The 22,790-nt window shown below is 35.3% G+C and overlaps 1 protein-coding gene across 1 annotated transcript in view; it reads left to right on the forward strand.

Annotated features, from left to right (window-relative positions):
- Positions 1-22,790, forward strand: part of hiw (highwire) — a 1,788,684-nt gene that overhangs the window by 1,230,537 nt on the left and 535,357 nt on the right. The window contains 3 exon segments of the mRNA XM_067112237.1: positions 7,590-7,766; positions 7,925-8,131; positions 13,969-14,127. Coding sequence (XP_066968338.1) covers positions 7,590-7,766; positions 7,925-8,131; positions 13,969-14,127 — 543 coding nt within the window.

Consider the following 22,790-nt stretch of genomic DNA (forward strand, 5'->3'; position numbering starts at 1 on the left):
TGATAAATGAATTGGAATCGTCGGGACACGAACCCGTGACACTAAAAAAACCTATTCCCCTCTCTTGATGGCTCAATGGTTTACGTCCACTGGAGTCGCTGAATAGGTTTTCGTGTCACGGGTTCGTGTCCCGACGATTCCAATTCATTTATCACTTATATAAATTCCCCTTCGGCGACAATTCTCCAACGGAGATATACCGAGGTAGCGTGAATTGATATTGCTTACATTTGTAGCTTCATGATTGTATATAAATCACGGTGTGATAAAAATTTCATATATATATATAATGCCGTTATCATGTGTAATTTCTCATTTCTTTCATTGCTACTTAGGCCTATAATTTTGATACCTCTTATGAAGTTAACTGAATATATAACGCCTATTTTTGTATTTTTATTATCTAAGTTTCTAAAGAATTAAAATTAGCAAGAAGTTCAGCATTAATTTACTTAATGCTAAATGCCAGCAGTGAATAAGACTACCATGCTCATCAGTGGAGAATGTCTCCTCCTCATCGCAAAAGATGACTCTTACAGAAATCATCGGCCACTGGATTATACTGTAACGCAAACCCTAGCCTCTATTCTTTGTGTTTCGCTGATATGAAGTGTTTCTTGGCAGGAGTATGATGAAATAATATCTTGGTCTTATGTAGCCTGTTATGGATGGTTTGAGCAGCAACTTGAAGGGAAAGCGTAATGTTCTCTCTTTATAGCAACACCGGTTGTCTGGGGAGTTAGGCGGAGCTCCTTCAGTGATCATCCGATGATGATCCTTAACAGCAGTGCAACAATGGGGTCTTCCTCCACTATTTACAATGAATTTATCATATTTCCTCGTTCTCTCTGTTTTTGTATCCCTCTCTATATGGCTGTTTTATTTACACTAAGCTGCCGAGCAATATCTACAATAGAGACATTAGTCTTATGCAAGCTAATGATTGTGGTGCGGCTGAGTCTGTTGCCCATCTTATCGGTGCAAGTGACAAGACAGTTTAGTTTAACTTTCCTGCCCGAATGTGGAGTCACACAATAACATACGACGTTATGAGATTTTTTCTTTTTTGTTTTTGACAACAATAATGGTTGAATTCTTTCTTTCTTTATTTATGTATAATATCATTGATAACTGTTCAATATTATTTTATTAGTCAATAAACTTTTATCTGGATTCGAAATATAGTTTCTTCTTTGACTCTTTTGCCCAGTCATCTGAAGTGAAATTTTTCAAAATGTTTCCTCATTTTTCGTCATATGAATTTTTCACTCACCATTCTTTTTTATATTGTTAACTGTATGATTATTAACCAAAATCGAATAAGAAAATTACATTTCCTTGTAAATATCAAAAGAACAAATTACTGTTAGGTGAACGAAAATGTCTGGAACATGTTGCAAAACATTTTTTAGTGACTACATATATAGTCATGTAAATACATGTATATATATACATATATATATATATATACATATATATATACATATATGTCTATATATATATATATATATATATATATATATATATATATATATATATATATATATATATATATATACATATATATATATATATATATATATATATATATATATATATATATATATATAGACACACACACATACATAAAACAGTAGAACTCTGGACCTCGACGCTAATCCATTCCAAAAGAAGCGGCGAGATGCGATTCAGTCACGATCCAAATAAATTTTTTCCGTAAATAACTGAAAACGGATTAAGTTCTCGACCACCAGTTATTACCCTAACCTTGTTTTTTATTCAAAACATCACACATAAATTACTATTAAATAAGTTCAGAGTTAAATAACATACCTACCGTATTAGACACACTTTTTAAATTTTTAAATGGACTGTATACTGTATCAAAAAACTGCCCCACTTCCAATGCACCCGTGTTACCAATGGGAGACCTAGTGCTGTAGGCTAGATTAGGTACTGTACTGTACTGGGTAGCTACAAAAATTGTTGCTATTAATAGAACATTGAAAAACAAGCCGAATTATGTCTGTTATTAGTAACGTGCGAAAAATTGTTTACGATACATTGGCAGTTTGCCTTTCTGCCATTTGCCATTAGTGGATGTAAACAAACCATAGCGCCACCCTGGTGGCTTGTCGTGATGACACATAAACATTTAAGTACAGTTGTATTTATGGTAATTTTCATACAGAGTGTACTAGAATATTGTACGTATATTACTCTCACAATAAGGTACGTACACTATCCTTTTCCCCCCCTCAAGTAGGATGCCTTGACTAGGTGAGGGGCTAAGGGACCCTGGCCTTTGGGCCCAGGTCCTGACGAATCATCCTACATAGGTTTTGGTTTAAATGGCGCGGACATTTCCACATTCATAAAATTTTACTTCTGAGGTGAATCTGAGATGGGATTGTTTTTTGGAAGGGGTTCTCATTCGAAGTTAATTGTGGGAGTTGTGGTGGTTGAGTTGCCACCTGATATGGTTTGGACCCAAGAGATAATGTTGGGATTCTCCCATTGCTATCTTGGGGGGCGGAACCATCTCCGGGGATCAGCCCCTCGGAATCCAGGCGGCTGGTTTTTGGAGGTGGGACTCCTGGCTTTTGTCTGGAAGCCCATGAGTATGTTTGGAGTGGGGAGTCAGTCCCCATTAGTAGGGGAAGAACTCCCAGCAGGCAGATTGGCTTATACTTGGGCTGCTGCAAGCATATTGGTGGCATCCTAAAAGTGTAGGTTATGGGGTGGACTGTTGGGAGTCAACTCTCACTTGTGCCATTGGTGGAGAATGCGAATGCCTGACTGATCCACGATACTTTCATGATATAACCAACCAGTTTTGGGTGGTTGGATGAGCCGGTTTGTGTGTGGTGGTCTGTTGTGTGCATGCTTGGCATCTTGGGGTCTCTTTGTGGGCTTTGGCAGTGCGTTGGGGTGGGGAAGCTGGGCAGTAGAAGCTGCCTGGTTTTCCCTTTCTGATGTGCTGTCTGGGTCTGTGCAGGGGCTCTTTGGTGTTGGATGTGCACTGTTCGGACTGCTGCATGTGGACTGGTTTAAGTTTATGGATTTGGATATTAGTTTTCCCTCCCCTGGATCTGACGACTTAATGGCACTGGCAACGACATCTGGCATTTGGATACGAGCATGGCTGTCGGACAGAACCAAACACTGAGACACCAGGGTGTTAGTAAATCTGGTGGATTTGATTCAAATAATAGAGTCCTTTATTGCACTAATGTAGGCTTGTCATTAGATTATGAATGTTTATATAGTGTAGTAAAACAATTTGGCAAAGTGGAAAGAATGAAATTAATTCTAGAAAAAGACAAGCAGTCATTTTCTGCTTCTGTTAAATTTTCCTCTCCCTTGGAAACAAGTGAGGCACAACAGAGACTCCATGGCCACATTCTAAATGACTCAGTTCTCAGCATGAAAGTGTTTTCAGTGAAAAACTTGAACGATGAGCCATTTGATTTTATTCTTAAGACTGAACATCATGGACCAGCCCCATGTACCTGAGCTCATCCTCCTCCTGTATGGCATGTTGCTATTTACAAGGAGGGAGGGGAAAATTTATTAAAAGCCACTGAATGTATTGAGAGCAAGGTTGGTTCCATTCCCATTGGAAATTTAAAACGCTGTGGAAAGAACCTTCAAATAAAAGCTGGTAATGAGACTCAAGCAATTCTGCTATCTAATTTTAAATCTCCTGAAATTGGAAATATTGAATGTATTTCATCTCACAGATTCTTTAACACACTGAAAGGGGTAGTTTACTCAAAAGACTTGCATGTTTTTAAAGAGGAGGAGATTCTCCTTCGGTGTCCTCCTTGTGTATCTCATGTAAAAAAACTGGGTGGGGATGCAGCTGTTCTTTTAACCCTCTCCTCAAATTACCTACCTGATACCATCATTGTTGGCCATGAGAAGATGCAGGTTAAAAAATATAAAAGAAATCCCAAACAGTGTCACAAATGCTTTGAATATGGCCACATTCAAAACTCTTGTGATAACAATAAAAAGATGTCCTGTGTGCTCTGCAGAGCACGATAATTTTGATGAGTGCGAAGCAGCCCGATATTGTTTTCTGTGTAAGGGTGATCACACTCCAGATTCTAGGGCTTGCCCGAGATGTAGATTTGAACAAGAAGTGTTGGCAGTAGCTGATAATGAACATATCAGCATTAGTGAAGCAAAGCGCATGGTAATGGGGGCCAAACAAAATGCCAACTCTACCTATGCTTCTGTAATAAAACTTTTTACCCTTTGAAGTACTATTTAATCGCCTTCGTAAGTTAGGCATTTTACCTGACTTGAAAAACTTTCAGGGTGAAATGCATCAATTCGCAGAAAAATCTTTTTTGAATTTCAGGAGTGGTTGGTTGCCTTTCCTTAGGAAAGATGATTTTAACATTCTTAAACAGTTGTCTCTAAAAACAAACTTGGTCATCACTAAACCTGATAAAGGCAAAGGTACTGTAATTCTCAATAAACAGGATTATGTTGCAAAAATGAATACTGTCTTATCTGACCGGTCAAAATTTGAATGCATTGGTTCTCCTAACTTTCAACCAATCTTTAAAGTTGAAGACAGAATTAATAGGTTTCTAAAATCACTTAAGGACAGAAATAAAATCAGAAACATACATATTCGGATCTGAACACATCTGGTTCTTCTTATGGTTTTATATGGCTTACCGAAAGTGCGCAAGGAAAGAATTCAACTAAGGCCTATTTTGGCCTCGTATAATACTCCGAGTTATAAGTTAGCAAAATTTTTGGTACCACTATTACAACCATTTTCAGAAAATGAGCATACCCTGACTGACTACACTGTTTTCCAAAGAGATTGTTACTCAGGACCTCGATCTGTATATGGTAAGTCTTGATGTTGTCTCCCTTATCACTAATATACCATTGCAGGCAACAATACAAATTATCTTAGACAAGATTTTTATAGAACCAGGTTTTATCTATCAAGGGTTTGATAGAGATGATTTTGAAAAACTTTTAAATTTGGCTGTGCTGGACACAGACTTTTTATTTGATGGAAAGCATTATAAGCAGGCCGATGGTGTTGCTATGGGATCTCCATTGGGTCCAGTTCTGGCAAATGTTCTCATGTGTCATTTGGCGGAAATGCTTGTTAGCCACTGTTCATCCTCATTTCGCCCCTTATATTATGAATGGTATGTTAATGATATTTTTCTACTTTTTCAAAGTAAAGATGCTGCTGAACAATTTTTAGAATTCGCTAACAATCTCCATCCTAGTATTACATTTACCATAGAACATAAAAACAATGAGTGCCTTCCTTTCCTTGATGTGTTAAATACCAGATCCAACCAGCACTTCTCCACTTCTGTTTTCCGGAAACAAATGTATACTGGTCTTGGTTCAAATTTTTATAGTTCATGTTTTTACAATTTTAAGCTTAATAGTATTTTAACGTTACTGCACAGAGCCTTTTCTCTCTCTCTTCAGACTGGCTCTCTTTTCATAATGAGGTTGAGTGCCTAAGAAAATACTTTCAGAATAATTGCTACCCCAAACTTTTATTGGAGAAATATCTAAAAAAATTCTTGAACAATAAATTTCAGCCAAAACTTCCTGTACCTACAGTACCTAAACTGTATTTTTATGTTTCTTTGCCTTATATGAACGATGAAAAATTTTTAAATATGCTGAGGCAGATTTTAAAGAAATACTTTTACTTTCTCAATCCCAAACCTGTTCTAAGGAATCCAAGAACAATTGGCCCTCTTTTTAGATTTAAAGACACTGTTCCCAACCTTATGCATTCTTTGATGGTCTATAAGTATGCTTGCCTGAGATGTAATCACGGGACTTATGTCGAATCCACCAAAAGAATGCTGAAAGTGGGAGTTGACTCTCATCATGGCATTAGCCATAGAACAGGGTGTACATTGAGTAAGAAGGAGTTTTCTAACATAAGGGAACATTCTAAACAATGCAAAGCTTGTATTTCCTATGACGATTTTGAAATCTTAGAGCAAGCTGCTGATGAAACTTCTTTCCATATCCTCGAGTCGTTAACCATCAAACAACTGGTTCCATCTTTGAATAGTCAGTCTTCTTCTGCCCCTCTGTTTATTGCTTAAGAGGTCTCTTCGTCCTTTTGGTGCCCTTCTTGGTCACTCAGTTTTCTTTTCTTGAGGTGTTAGGGTGGTTTTAACTTTAATGTTTCGGTTTTAATATCTATATTTTAACATTAATAATTTTACTGAGTCCTATGTATTGATTTTAATTGTTATTTTTGTATTTTAGCCCTGATTATGAAGCCATGCTTTGAAACATTGGCTGAAAATAAAGTTGAATATGTATCACCTTTCGTCATCCCATTTGTTCTATATGTCTTGCTAGAAGTCAACACTTTCCTGATTATATGTAGTATATATATATATATATTATTATGTATATATATATATATATATATATATATATATATATATATATATATATATATATATATATAGTCTGATTATATATATATATATATATTATATATATATATATATTTTATAGTATTATATATATATATATATATTAACTAGATTTTATATATATATAAAAGATTTTATGGCACATAAAAGCAGTCTGATTACTGTCAGCAGCTGTTAATGGCAGTTTTTGGTTTTACTGTGCTTGTAAATGACATTTGTTACCTAGATTTTATGATGTTCCAGTTAAAGATTTTCTGGCTGGTTTGGTTTATTGGCTTGTTAAGCAGTTTATTGGAATGGAACTCAGCTGTTATTGGACTGCCTGTATATATATATATAATATATACAATTTATTACCATAATTATTGATGTTCCAGTTATATGACATATTTTTATATTATATATATATATGGGAATGGAACTATATATGAACTATATATATGTATATATATATATATATATATATATATATATATATATATATATATATATATATATATATATATATATATATATATATATATATATATATATACTTTGTATAAAATATATATACATAGATAACACTCACAGCTGTTACTAAATACTTAATTTTCTTTACCTTGGGAATAATGTACATGCAAAGGGAATCACAACTGGTAAATGCCTCTGCCTGGCCAGAATTCAGCACTGTCTCTGGTTTATATATAGTGATAGACTGTTGACGTATCCTTTTGGCTATGAAGAGAATTATGCGTTTGTTTTGACTCTATTAAACATGTTCCTGTTGAATTAAGGTTCAGTACACTTACTTGAAATCAGCCCATTTGCACTATGATAGCTGACTGGCAAGTTTGTAATACTTGTTTAATTATGAGGTGGTAATATGAATTTTTTACCATGTGAATATTTTACAAATATAATTTATTATTGAATTCATCTGCCCTGTGAATAATTTAGAAACAAAGATATTGTGTGTCCATCCAGAAACAAAGAGATTGTGTGCCCCATCTAAATGTCACAGCATCTTCAAATCTGGTGGGTATGAAAGCCTCTTTAGATTGTCTTGGGGCTTTGAATGGCAGATGGGATGCTGAAGAGATATAGGGTGCTTTATTAAAAATAATCACAATAGTATTTGTTTTTCAGGCTTATGAAAACTATTCATTTGAAGAACTCCGTTACATGTCCCCAGCAATGAGGAGACCAACTGAAAATATGCTTGTGAGAAGTAACAACGATGGTACTTACTCCTGTAACTGGACACCTGGTGCAACTGGATGGTACTCTCTCCATGTTACCATTGACAGTTATCAGCTTGATGAGGTTAGTAATCATAAGACAGAAATATACTTTAAATGTAATATAATTATTTCTGACTCCTAACAAATTCTGTTTGGGCTTATTCCTGTCTGTCTATTCTTGTTGAATTAGATTTTTGTGATTTCTTGTTAAATTGATATTTTTCTTTTAAAAAATCATAGACTTACAAAATGGAAGTAAAGGATCCTCCCCAAGGGGTAACTCCTCCCGTTCAGAGTACAATGAAACGTTCATCACAGCAACCGTCACGCTTGAGAAAGTTTGTCCTTCAGAACAGTGCTGGATTAAGAATACGCACTCATCCTTCTCTCCAGAGTGAGCAGATTGGCATTGTACATGTTAATGGTACTATTGCCTTTATAGATGAGGTAATGTATTATCTTTAAATTTTGTAGTTTTAGGACACCTGAAATAGCTCAAGATTTTGTAGAAGGCTGGTTTACACAATTGTATTATTTGGATTTCCTATTTATTATTTTTTTTTATTTTCTTTTTCATTTCATATTTTTATTTAACCTGAAAATAATTCAAGCATAATCTTGTACTTATGATTCCACTGAAAGACCTCGTATAAGGTACGCTGTACAGTTCATTATATGAGTTACTAAAGGATTCCACTGAAAGACCTCGTATAAGGTACGCTGTACAGTTCATTATATGAGTTACTAAAGGCCTTTAGCTACATTCCTTCAGTCATCTTTGTAGTCTTTACAGTCATTCTTTTTTTCTAACTTCCTTTCTTCCCAACTCTTATTGAGATGACTTGATAAAAAATTGCCCACAAACTGTACTTGTATGAAATACTGTACTGAATTATCCTTAGGGCAGCCTGTGTAGAGGGCTGCATGTACCTTTGATTTGTGACTGCAGGGATTTATGCGGATGTTATTAAAGAGTAACAGTGAGCATTTAATAGCTTTGAGTAAATAGGGTTCAGTCCTTATTCTTGTGGGTGTAGTAAAGTCTCCACTTATGAGAAATGAAGCTGCCCTCCTCATTCGGGACATGGACCAGATCAGGGAATGGTGTAATCAGTGGTGCATGAGGCTGAACTCCAGTAAAATGAAAACACGATTGATTAGCAGATCTCGTACAGATTTGCCACCCCAGCCTTTCCTTCAGGTGGATGGAACTTTGCTGAATGAGTCTGAAGCTTTAACTATTCTAGATGTAACTTTTAAGGTACATCTAACTTTTGAGAAACATCAAATGAAAGTTTTAGCAAATGCCACTCGGAAGTAGGTATTGTTCGTAAGGCCTCATATATTATAACAGTGATAAAATCAATGCAGCCTGTTTTAGGTAATTTGTACTTCCTTTACTGAATGCTGTTCTCCAGTGTGGATGTCTGCTTCTGCCAGAGATTTATCTCTTTTAGATAGAGTGGTTCATGGTGGTAGGTTTCTGATTCCTAATAGTAGCAGTTATGACTTGGACCATTGACAGATGGTCTCTTGTTTGTCAATTTTTCATAAGTTGCATTTCAAAAGAGAAATCTTTCCCATTCACAATTGATCCCTGATCCCCATTATCTGCCGAGAGCAACCAGATTTGCTGAACAGCAGTACCAATAGTAAATGTGCCTCGCTGTCAAACTTCTGAGTTCCAGAGGTCCTTTATTCCTCACACCATTGGACTGTGGAACAGTCTCCAAGAGGATGTCGTGCAATTGGAACTTCAGAAGATAAAGTGAAAATTCAGTGAATTACTACCGTAGTACTATTCTTCTTGCGTTTTGATACATTTTTATCTAAGTATTTATCTATTTATTAATTAATTTTTTTCTTTTTTAATAAGTGGTATCTCTTCTTTATGTATTTTCATTTACTTCCACTTACTTCTTCATAATGAACCCCATATTCTTTGGCAGCTTGAATTTCAAGTCAGTGGCCCCTTTGGACTTGTTCCATATGAATAGGTTTCATCTACTGAATAATAATAATAATAGTTAGTAGGTCTTTGAGATAGCCAGAGTGTTTTGACAGTTTGTTAATTCATTGGAAATGGATGCTTTATGTTTAATTATAAACAGACAATATTACTGTACATAGAATAAAGGACATAATGTGAAACATCTGCCTGACACTATAAGCCCTGAAACCATTGTTGAGCCACATGGGTGCTAAAGCATTGAAAAAGCTGGAACTGTGCTATGAACAATCTTTAGCTCATGCCAGCCTGTCTTATGGAGCAAACACAGTATCAATAACACCCATAGAATCCCTTGGGTGTACAGTATGCATAAGTTAATAAAAAATTAAACAACAAACAGAGAAGTAAGCCCAAACATGAGAAAGTTCCCCAAATGTTACAGACTACAGCAAGGTAAATGTTTAAAAGTCACAACAGTAAAATAAGTATTCTTCAGATATTTTTTATTCTGTTATTCAGCTGTTTTGAATATTGTTCCCCCAGGATAAATTCCTAGTCTTGCAAAAGAAAGTTGGTTTTTTGTTAGAGAAGGAAGAAATTAGGCAGGTGTTGGAAATTTCTTCAGATATTTACAAATGACTACTTCTGGTTCTGAAAGTATGCAGAGGGCACCCAGTGTTGGATGTGTCACAACTCAACAAGTTTGTTTGGTGGACTACATCCTCTGTGGTATCATCCAGCACAGTTCTTGCAGAGTTCAGCGAGGTGAATGGATGATTTCCGTGGATCTGAAGGAGCTTATTTCCATGTCCCTATTAACCCTCATTCACTTAAATACCTTGGCTTTGTGTTTGATGGGAAAATGTATCAATTCAAAGCACTTTGCTTTGGTCTCAGTACAGCTCCTCAAGGGTTTACAAGGGTGGTAGCTCCCACTAGGGGTTGGTGTCATCTTCTGGGAAACTGGATTTCTTCTGTACAGTTCTTGGACTACTGGCTAGTTCTAGTCAGTTCTTACAAAAGTATTCTTCAGTGTCAAGGACTTGTTGCTTCATTTTGCCCAATCTTTGGCATTCTCATTAATGTTTGAAAGTTATCTCTGGCTCAGAAGTACTCTATTCTCTGTCTGGGGATGACGATAGACTCAAAGATTTCTGGCTTTTCCTTTGGAGAAATGAGTACACAACTTCTTGTCTCCTTTATGAGGGTATCAGCCTCTAAAGCAGCTTCCAGTAAAGCAGTGACTTTTCTCTCCTGAGGCATATGGCCTCACTGTAGAAGTCTGTCAACCTCTCGGGATGAGACCAATTCAGTGCTGCCTGAAAGAGAGTGGGGACAGGAAGTCCCTTCCAGACTCAGCTTTAATTTCTGTGCTGATGAATCTTCAGGAGATTGATGAATCTTCAGGAGACTCTAGAATGGTGGGCAGATTGCTAGAAACTACCTGTAGGTCTGTCCTTAGAAGTAAGAAACTCAGACCTCACATTAGTTTGCAGAATTCACAATGAAGGGTTTTTGGCACTATCTGAGGAATCTGGAAATGTTGGGAGTTTGGTCATCAGGAGAAAAGTTTTTACATGTCAACAGTCTCAGGCTCTTGGTTCTGTGGAAGAATTTAAAGCAGTGCAACACATGGTGAGAGACAAGGTGGTAGCAGTATTCTCAGACAACATGACCCCCGTAGTGTATGTCAGGAATCAGGGTCGCACAAAATCCTCTGAAGTGTTAAGTAGTAATGAAACTAGATCCAGTGGATGGAAACAAACTAAAAATGTTTGACACCAGCACTGTTAGAACTTCTTCATATACAGGTTGATCTCATTTTGGAACAGACTACTGACTGTTGTTGTAAACAGTAGTACTACTAACCAGTATGAGAATTATTTAATTAAATAGAGTGATTTACAGCTCTTGGGATGTATTTTTGTTTTTCTGAATGTTTTTCCTTGGATGGGCCAATAAGTCTTTGAGGTTCCACTATTCATGTAACACCTTGTTACGACTATGTACAATATTTTGGCTACCCTTTAAATGATAGTTGAAATTTTGTTTATTTTTTAAAGGAATGAAATTATACATGCTCTCAATTTTGTTTGATGCTCCTCAAATGTACAGATGCATTTCTGTAGTACATATTAATTTTTTTATAATTTGACCTCTTGAACTAAAGTATGCCCATGTTTTCAACTTTCCATATTCAAAGGAAACTATGCAATATTTTGAGAAGCTTTTCAAATAGTAATTGGTAGCTGAACTAAAGAATTTTCTATTTTTAGAGTAGATTGCAAAGCTTTTCAGATTTTTTTTGCTCTTGATTCTCCAGATAATTGCTTGAGGTGGCAACATTGCTTTCAGGGCCACCTGGAACTCTAAGCTACTGAGGTTAATTTACTCCAGCCCTGTTGAACCATTATTGATCCCCATTCGTAAATCATGGGTACAGCCTTAGTGTATACCCATTTCCCAAAACCATTTCCATCACTCCAACTTGTCTACCAAGGTAATAGCAGGCAGAGGGCAGTAAAACAGCCCAGTTTTGTAAAAGTTATAGAACTGGAAACAGATACATGAAGGCTTGTAGACCAAATCTTTTTCTAGACCTCATTGAAGTGTTGAAAATTCCAGGGTGAATCTTACAGATATTAAAACTACATAGAACTTGGACCAGAAGATTTAGTGTTTAGCAGCCATAAAATCATGAACTTAGCAGCAGCTAGCTTCACTTTGTGAACCAACACATCTGCTGAATATTGCTAATGATACCACAAAAGAGAGATGTGATTAAGCTCTGTAGACTTGGTTTGAAACATGATCACTTACTCTGCCCTCTTGCTACTAATGTGGCTCATTTCTGGTGTGCAGGCCTTACACATATGTTCTTAGAATAAGGAATGTCATAGACTGTTGGCACAAATACATGCAAGAGAGCACATTTCACTATTTTTCAAGTTTGTGCAGATTCCCAAGTTGGAAAGACTTATCCACCTTTGCCACATTCTTGGTTGTTAATTTTTCACATCTTTCTGCATGTATAGTTGTGACTTCTTCTGTAAGTAAGCCTATTATCTTACAGTCTTAATAAAAGTCATTGGTAAAGAGTTAATGTACACAATCTGAATTGGCTGTACTCCATGTGCTATGGTGTGTGAGGGTTAAGTTTATTTATGGAGATAAAACCAGACTTTCATAGACCTAGGTGCATTTTCCCACATTCGTAGGCTTAAGCAGTACTTGAGAAAAAAGGCAAGGACTCAGCATCAGGGATGTAGACTTTGTTGTAAGTTGCATTGATAGAGTCAGCCACTGAACTGATATTAAGAAACTTTCTAGGTTGCATTCTGAAAATAGGAACTGTATCCTACCAACTTTCTTAATTATTCCACCCCACCCTCCAGCAGTTGCTTCTCAACTTATACAGTTCTTTCAACTTTTCTGGCATAATGCCACCTTCTTGGCTCTTGTATTCAACTACCTTATTGTAATAACACATAACACCTTCTTGGCCCTTTCATTCAACTACTCTATTGTAATAACACCTTGGCCCTTTCATTCAAATACCTTGTCTTTATACCACACTCTGGGCCCTTTCATTCAAATACCTTGTCTTTATACCACACTCTGGGCCCTTTCATTCAAGTACCTTGTCTTAATACCACCTTCTTGGCCCTTGCATTCAACTGCCTTATTGCAATAACATCTTGGCCCTTTCATTCAACTGCCTTGTCTTTATACCACCTTCTTGGCTCTTTCATTCAACTGCCTTGTCTTTGTACCACCTTCTTGGCCCTTTCACTTCTTCTTCCTTGTAAACCTACTTCAGAGACAAGTTACATTATGTTAGTTTTTGGGTCATTCCAGCATTGGTCATGCAGACCCAAACAAATGATTTATACCAGGTAATGCTGTAATGCTTACTGTATTTTATATTTTGTTACTCAGTTGCTGTGACAATAGCTGCAGTATCTTCAACAATTTTTTTGTAGTATTTTTAATTTTTAAAAATTGTAGTATACATTGGTTACATTGAACAAGTTTTATTTGTTTTTGATATATTGTACTTACTTCTTTATTTTCTGAATCTTTGCTGTAACTTTATCTAGACTCTTGACTTTGATAACTAAATACCATGAACTTTGTGATAAAACATTAATTAATATGATTCATTGCACAAGTGTAATTTTTGAGGTTTTGCTTATGCTTTTTATATTGAAAGAAAGTTCAATTGAAAATTATATATGTACTTTTGCCTGTAGATCTTGCATTTTATAGTTCTTTTAAAAAAAGGATATAGATCTCCAAGTATTAACCATGAATATATTAACACATATTGCAGGTCCATAACAGCGATGGGGTATGGCTTCGTCTCAGTGCAGAGAGCATTCGACAGTATTGCACAAATGGATACTCAGAGGCTTGGTGTCTTCAATATAACCAACACATTGGGAAGACACTTCTTGTGCCAGTAGACCATCCAAAAACCATATTAGATCAGGCAAGCTGATAATTATATTTAATACTAAAGACAATTTACTCTTTTTTAATTATAAACCCTATTCACCACCTTATCCTCCATTCTCTCCTCCTAATCAAACCACCTCAAAACATGCTTGGTTCAGCTTGTCACCTATGGTAATCAGTATACCACAACTATGTCATGTCTTTGTAGTTTTCATATTTTCAGTTTTAAGTAAATTTAACCTCTACATTTTATTTCCTTAAGTGAAAGTTGGGTTGGTAGTCTTTTGATGAATTATAACTTTTGGTACATTAGGTACTCAGCTTTCCCTGCAAAACAATCAGATTTCAGTACCATATTTTACTACTTGTGTTCATGGATTCACCTCTTTTTGTATTCTGTACTTGCATTAATTAACTATTGTAACCTCATAATCTTACTTCAGTGAACACTGACAGGCTATTATCATTGAGTCATTGTAGAGGTTCACTGGTGATAGTCATTGTACTTTTGTTGTTTCCCAATCAGGTGGTAGTTCAAATACCACTGGTGACAAAGCTTTGTATGTTTATTCAAAGGAAATAATTGTGTTTCTGATGTGATATTAAATGAAAGTTACGCAAATTCACAGACACGCGAACTTTTCATTGGAACCTAACTAATTGTCATACACAATTTTTTCAGACACACAACATTTGCAAATCCTCAAGAGAGGAAAGTAAGAGAGGGTGAGAGAGATAAGGGTTGTCCTTAGTTAAGAGAGTGAAATTATTTATCAGTTATTATGGAAAACAGAGAGAGAGAGAGAGAGAGAGAGAGAGAGAGAGAGAGAGAGAGAGAGAGAGAGAGAGAGAGAGAGATTGTCCTTACTTGAAATATCAAGTTAAATTATTTACGAATTATTATGGAGACAGAGAGAATAACATGAGAGAGAGAGAGGTTATTCTTACATTAGATATCATAAGATGGAAATTCATGATTTATGAAGGAAGAAGGAAAAAGAAAGAGAGAGAGAGAGTACGTAGAAATGCTGTGGGTAACAATGGACATATTTGACAGTTTTGCCCTCGCCCCTCCCTTCAAAGTTTCACAAAAGAGCAGGAAATTATATTAGTTTGGTTAAAATATCACATAATTTACTATAGAAATTTATAAATTTTGTAATTACAGTTTTTTATTATTATTATTATTATTATTATTATTATTATTATTATTATTATTATGATTTAGTCTTATTAATATTTGAAAATTAGAACTTATTATTAGGTAAATCATTTATTTATCAACAAAACAAATAAACATATACAAGTAACCATAAAAATTCTCTCATCTTAGTAAGAGATGAGAGAATCTTTAAGGTTGCATGTACAGTAATACCCCGAACTTGCACAAATTCAGACACATGAATTTTTCATTGGAACCTAACTACGTAATGGTCATACTCGAGTTTTTCACAGACACGTGAACATTTGTGAACACTGAGAAACCCTGCAAAAGTGTTTATGTTTAATTTTTTATGTAATTTATAAGTTTTCAAGCTTTTATGTGTAAATTAAATAACATTAAATATTATTAAAAGTAATAATTTCTCTCTCTCTCTCTCTCTCTCTCTCTCTCTCTCTCTCTCTCTCTCTCTCTCTCTCTCTCTCTCTCTCTCTCTCTTTTAGTGAGATGAGAGAATATTTATGGTACATGTATACAGGTATGTTTATTTGTTTTGTATGATAAACTTTTTACCTAATGGTAAGTACTAATTTTCAAATAATAATAATAATAAAACTGTAATTATAAAATTCGTAATTTTTTAAACAAACAAATTCTTCCCCTCATCCTTTGTAAGAAGGTCGAAGGCAAAAGCTGTCAGACATGTCATTTAATATGACAAGAAGGGGGAGAGTTGCTGACCAGTGGTCGAATGTTTCTTGTAATTTCTCTCTCTCTCTCTCTCTCTCTCTCTCTCTCTCTCTCTCTCTCTCTCTCTCTCTCTCTCTCTCTCTCTCATTCATTCGAAGTTAGCCAACCTACGTATTGCTGTTTCTCTGTATATCTTTAACTGTACAGTAGATAATTTTAAATTAATCTAATTTTACTGTACCATTAACAAATTGTAAATGTGCTGTTCTAAAACATTGAGACATAGAGTATTTCAGAACAAAGAGAAAGAAACAGAATAAAGAAGTTTTTAAAAACGAGGTTGGGAAGACTTATAAAAATAGATCGGTGGAATGGGGAGAGAGAGTCACACACTCCTATATTCTTACATTAACCATTTATTTCTTTTTTTAAAGGTAATGTATTAAGCTAACTTTTAAATGAAAATACAGTAACTTTAATTTCATTTAAAAGTTAGTTTAATATTGAATTTCCATCTTTTGATATCTAACATAAGAATAACTCTCTCTCTCTCTCTCTCTCTCTCTCTTATTCATAAATAATTTCTCTCTTGATGTATCTCTTAATAGATAATTTAATGATGTATCTCTCTCTCTCTCTCTCTCTCTCTCTCTCTCTCTCTCTCTCTCTCTCTCTCTCTCTCTCTCTCTCTCTCTCTCTCTCTCTCTCTCTCATGTGATATTCTCTCAGTCTCTGTAACAATAGATAAATAATTTCACTCTCTAAAGTAAGGACAACCCTTATCTCTCTCTCTCTCTCTCTCTCTCTCTCTCTCTCTCTCTCTCTCTCTCTCTCTCTCTCTCTCTCTCTCTCGTTCATAGTTAGCGCTCACATATTTTTACAACTTATTAATTCTTTGTATATCTTTACCTGTACAGTAGATAGTTTAAATTGATCTAATTTGACCTGCACCATCTACGAAGTGTAAATGCACTAGTGTTGCAAATACGTTCTAAAACATAGAGACATAATAACTAAGAGTTGTATTAGTCAATATAAAAAACACTGTTTGTTCATGAAAAAGCATTTCAGAACAAAGAGAAAGAGACGCAAAATAAAGAAGTTATTAAAAAGAGGTTGAGACGACATCTGAAAATAGATCGGTCGGAAGGGGAGAGAGACAAATTCTCTTCCAATTCTATTTTTATGTCAACCATTTATTTCTTTTTTAAGGGTAATGTATTAAGCTAACTTTGAAATGAAATTACAGTAACTTTAATTTCATTTAAAAGTTAACTTACTAATTTGGGAGCATGATGAGGGTCATATTTAATGTTTAAACTTTAGAAATAAGCATTTATTAGCATTTCTAGAGACCATGCTAACTTACGCGAAAATTCACCCTGCACGAGGGGTTCTGGAACCTAACCTCGCGTAAGTTTGGGGTGTGACTAAACATATATATATATATATATATATATATATATGTATATATATATATATATATATACACACATACAGTGTTTTGAAATTAGAGCCCCCCCTCTACAGCATAAACTAAAATTGATATGGACAAAACAAAAGTAATTCAGAACAGGTATTTATTTAAGTTTCTCTCTGAGTATTTAGTATTTTGTGTGGCCTCCATCTGCCTGTACCACAGCCTGCATTCTTGAGGGTATGATTTCAGCAAATCACAAAAAGCTGAGACTCAAACTCCATTTCCTTGAGCACTTCGGTCACCTCTCTTCGCATGTCGTCGAGGCTTGGTATACCATCATAGTTCAGTGTGCGCACTTCAACACGATCCTTTAAGATACTACCAATGTTTTCACACACATTAAGGTCAGGGGAGCTTCCTGGAAATTCACTTAATGAGAAGAAATCTATACCACTTTTTTGAAGCAGCTCCTGTGTCTGAAGAGCCTTGAAACATGGTGCCTTATCATGCAAAATTGTGACTACTTCAACAGATAACACATTTTCAGGATCTTTGAGGAAAGGAAGTACTCCACCAGTAAGCACAGTTTCTCTGAAGTATTCGCCATTCCATGACTGTCCTTTTTCTTTGATGATCCGCATTAACTGTTTGGCTGTGAAACAGAGAAAAATTCCCAAACATTCAGGAAATTTCACAACTTGGCAGTAGCACATGTCATCACTGTTATCATCCAACTTTGCAGCCCAAATGATGTCATTTTTATGATTTGGCCTCCTGACTGTGTATCTTTAAGAAATGAACCACAAAACCATGCACGGTCTTCTCTCTGTTGCTGAGTGATGTTGGGCTTGCTGATAACATGAAATGGCTTGATACCAGATTTTTTCAACTCCTGATATACAGCACTATAACTTCTCTTCTTTCCCCTTTTTGTTTCTAGTTCAAGTGCCAATTTACGTAAAGACTTTCTTGGTCTACCCACTGCCTCAGCTATGATGTCTTTTGACTCCTGAGAAAGGACTTCAGGCCTTCCAAGATTCTCACTCTTTTCTCGATGAGAGTTTTATGGATTTTTGTTCCAGTTTCTTTTAACAAAGGATTCGTCTCTTTTAATGTATTTAGCTATCCAGGAACGTGAAAAGAAGGATTGCGCCAGCATCCCTGGCCTCTCTGAAGGTTATAGCCCGGATTTGGTCAATCCATCTGATTTCCTCCGAGTCGTTAACCATGGCTGTATCTAACTCCGTCACTCAGTCTGAAAATACAAGAAATGTAAAATGAAAAATAGCTTAATAGAAACTTAAAATAAACTTAATAGAAACTTAAAATAATGTACTTGGAGATAGGCTATAGCAGAAAACTTCATAACTTTCCATTTGTTCTGTGGAGGGGGCTCTAATTTTGAAACACCGGTATATATATATAATATAGATATAGATTATATATACATATATATATATATATATATATATATATATATATATATATATATATATATATATATATATATATATATACACACACAGGCAGTCCCTGGTTTACGACGGGTCCAGCTTACGACGTTCCGAGGTTATGAAGCTTTTGAAATATATTCATCAGAAATTATTTCCCGTTTTACAACGCATGTTCCGGGGTTATGACGCGTCATATGCAGATACGACGGAAGAAATATGGCTCCAAAACGGCAGAATAATTAAAATTTGGGGTTTTTTTATGAGAAACTCATTTAAAATGCAGTTTACATCGTTTTCAATACACCCAAAGCATTAAAAGTAATGTTTTCTTAGGATTTTTGATGATTTTCAATGATTTTTCGGTTTACGATGATTTTCGGTTTACAACGCGGCTTAAAACAGGACCCCCGCCGTAAACCGGGGACTGCCTGTATATATGTATTATTAGAGTTAACGTAAATATAAGGGTTTCACTTATTCAATTTTGCAATATATAATCTGTATTATATAGTTTTATATATATAGTTTATATATATATATATAGTGTTTGAACTATCATATATTGTGGTCTTTATTTCTTTTTTAATATCGATCATTAGAAACATCTGCAGTTGGCGTTATTACCCTTTGAAAATTGTTTTAGGCAGGTACAAGGCAGTTAATTTCTTTGTAGTAAACTGGATCTTATTTCAAGGAGTTTTCTTTTACGGAGTTTAATTATTATTAATTCAACTTTGCAGTTAAAGCAATCTGACTTATTAGCAGTAGGGAGAAAAGCACCAGGTATTTTCTAATCTTTTGATTTTTAAGACCCTGTTTTTAGGTTTTACTTCATTTTATATTATGTGGTAAATGGTCAATGGAAAACGAAAACACTCGGGAAACTATTTATTAACAAGCAAAAAAAAACACCAAGTCAATTTTCAGTACCTAGACCTCACACTAGTCCTAATTTATGGGATAACCTATGTAGACAGAAATGATAATAATATGCATAAATAAAAAAATACAAAAATAATGTGTCTTTCAGAGGTTGGCCAGACCCAAATAATACCAATAAATACCTATATCTAATAATAAGGAAAAGGTCGAAAAAGAGAGAAAACATATTCCTATATATACAATCTACACCGACTAATACTAAATAATAATTATATTATATAGACCATCAGGGTCTATATATAATCAGAAAGATATAGAAATAACAATATATATATATATATATATAAATAAAGATATAAAATAGAATTATATAGTTCAAACCTCCTCACTATGATCCAAAATAAATATATTAAAGGCTGTGTTTCAACACAACTGGACTCAGCTAACAGGAGAGGGACGAACACACAGGTATCCACAATGCCGGCCAACACAAAAACCTCGAGCCAGATTGCTCCTTCAATACTTATTTGAAATAATCGCTCTAGTTGATGATTTTCTTGACCTGGTCACATCATCAGTACATCTAAAACAATTTTGTACAATGTAAAAAAGCATTTAGTTTGCATAATTAAAAGTAAAAAAGATATATTTATAAAAATTTTAAGGCGCAAACTAACGAAAACCAAAACAAAGCTTTCCATAAACTGCCTTCAATTACACTTAAATAATCAGTTGATTACTTGAGATACATTGAATAAGTGAAACGCTAATTTAAAAACTTGTATAGAAAAGAAAATTTAAAATGAACTAAGTATAAAGAGAATTTAAAATTAACATTAGAAAAAGTTATTCCTTTGGAAGGCATACAAAGGTACACCTTTCTAAGGGTGAAACAAAGTAAATACTGACTTATTAGCAGTGGTACTAACTTGTTTTAAGATTTTTATTTTAAAAAGAATATATATATATAAAAACAGACAAAGAAGGCAGACAAATATATATATATATAAAAAAAAAAAATTGAGTCACGTATACATTTATTAAACAGTTGATGGAACAGCCAATGATTGGCAATTTAGCATAAGGATATATATAAAAAATTTTACTCTTATTTTGATGCTCAGACTTTTAAAAAGAAAAGAAAAGTTAAAATCAGGTTCCTTGGCTTGGCCAATGATTTGAAGGCAGTTATATTTTATTGATGTCTTGCTTAATGCTCAGATGGCTTGGCCAATGATTTGAAGTTATATTTTATTGATGTCTTGCAACCTATATTTGGGATCTTATATTGGAAAGTTCGGGATTAGACAATCTGCAACCTGTACAATGACTCGCGCCCATGTGAGAATTGGCCCTGACCTTTAGGAGATGCCTAGTCAAACCAATGTAATTCCCAGAACTGCATCCAGGGCTCTTGTACTCATATATGATGCCTGACATCATCGAGGAACAGAGGGGAGCCTTGAGTGGAAACAAAGAACCAGTTGAAAGACCTGCATTCGATCCCAATGTGAGGCAGACTGTTCCTCAACCAACAGTTTTATCCGTAATTGTAGCAGTCTTCTATGTTGCCCTTTCCTTTGTATATTGGGACCTTTAGGCTAACTCTCCAGCTATCTGGTATTCGTTCTTGATGGTGTATCTTACACATTGGGTCCCACAGTATATCAAATCCTTCCTCTCCCAAACATTGCCACACCTTGACTGGTATACCTTCAGATCTTGCTGCTTTTCTTCTGCATTTTCTGTAGTGCCCATTTTACTTCTTGTCTACTGATATCCTTAACTACTCCTACTTGTGGTTTGTTCATGGGTTTCTTCATGTAATAACTTTTCAAAGTCAGTTGGCTTGGAAAATTTGTATGAAAAATTGGAACACCAGAATGGGAAAAGTTCATATATAAGATAGCAAAAAAGCAGAGATAAATCGACTCAAGATCTGACCCACATCCAACAAATCAGAGATAAATATGGAAGCGTTCTGTCCAGGGAGGAAAGCATAAGAGCAAGATGGAAGGACTATTTTGAAAAGTTATTAAATAAAGAAACCCCAGAAGAATAGCAGAGGATGGCAACCCATAAGTAAGAATAGTTAAGGATATCAGTTGACAGGAAGTGAAAAGGGCACTAGATAAAATTCAGAGAGGAAAAGCAGTAGGACCTGATGGTATACCAGTCAAGGTGTGGCAAGGTTTGGGAGAGTAAGGAATTGATATATTGTGAGACCTAATGTGTAAGATATACCGTCAAGAACAAATACCGGATGGCTGGAGAGTTAGCCTAATGGTCCCAATATATAAAGGAGAGGGTGACATAGAAGACTGCTGCAATAATGGAGGGATCATGCCAGGGAGGGTTGGATTGGTTGCTATATTTGCTTTAAGACAAACCGTGGAGAAGAACAGAAGGAACTTCACTTGGTATTTATTGTTTAGAAAAAGCATATGACCATGTACCAAGGCAAGAAGTATGGAGGTGTTTGAAAGTGAATGGTATTTCTGAAAAAAATATGTTAAGGTGGTACAAGATATATATGCAGAAGAAACCACACAAATAGGAAGCTCTTTTGGAACTACAGAAATGTTCAAAGAGAGGGTTGGTCTGCCTCAAGGCAGAATTAGTGCAAAGTTTAAAGAAAAGTTTTACAAAAGTGTAGTCAGCTCAGTGATGGTTTATAGAGCTGAGACATGGCTGATGAAGAAGGGTCAAGAACGGAAAATGGATGTGGCAGAGATGAGGATGTTAAGATTTATGAAGTCACAGAAGAGATAGGATCATAATTGAATTTGTTAGAGGAACAGTTAAGGCAGGGGAAGTGTCAAAGAAGGCCCAGGAAAGAAGATTACAGTGGTTTGGTTATGTTATGCAGAGGCAAGATCATGTGTGTAAAAGGGTTATGAGTACGAAGGTGGAGGGAAGGAGAAGAGGAAGGCCAAAGTTCAGATGGAAGGATAAAATAGCAAGTGACCTGCAAGAGAAGGTTTAAGAAGCCAGGATGCATTAGACAGAGGCAGGTGGGGAAGTCTGATAGGAAACAGTGACCCCATATAGAAATTGGCAAAGCTGAAGACAAAGCAACAAAGGTATAC

Source organism: Macrobrachium rosenbergii, chromosome 2 (genome assembly GCF_040412425.1).
Source record: "Macrobrachium rosenbergii isolate ZJJX-2024 chromosome 2, ASM4041242v1, whole genome shotgun sequence".
Classification (NCBI taxonomy): Eukaryota; Metazoa; Arthropoda; class Malacostraca; order Decapoda; family Palaemonidae; genus Macrobrachium; species Macrobrachium rosenbergii.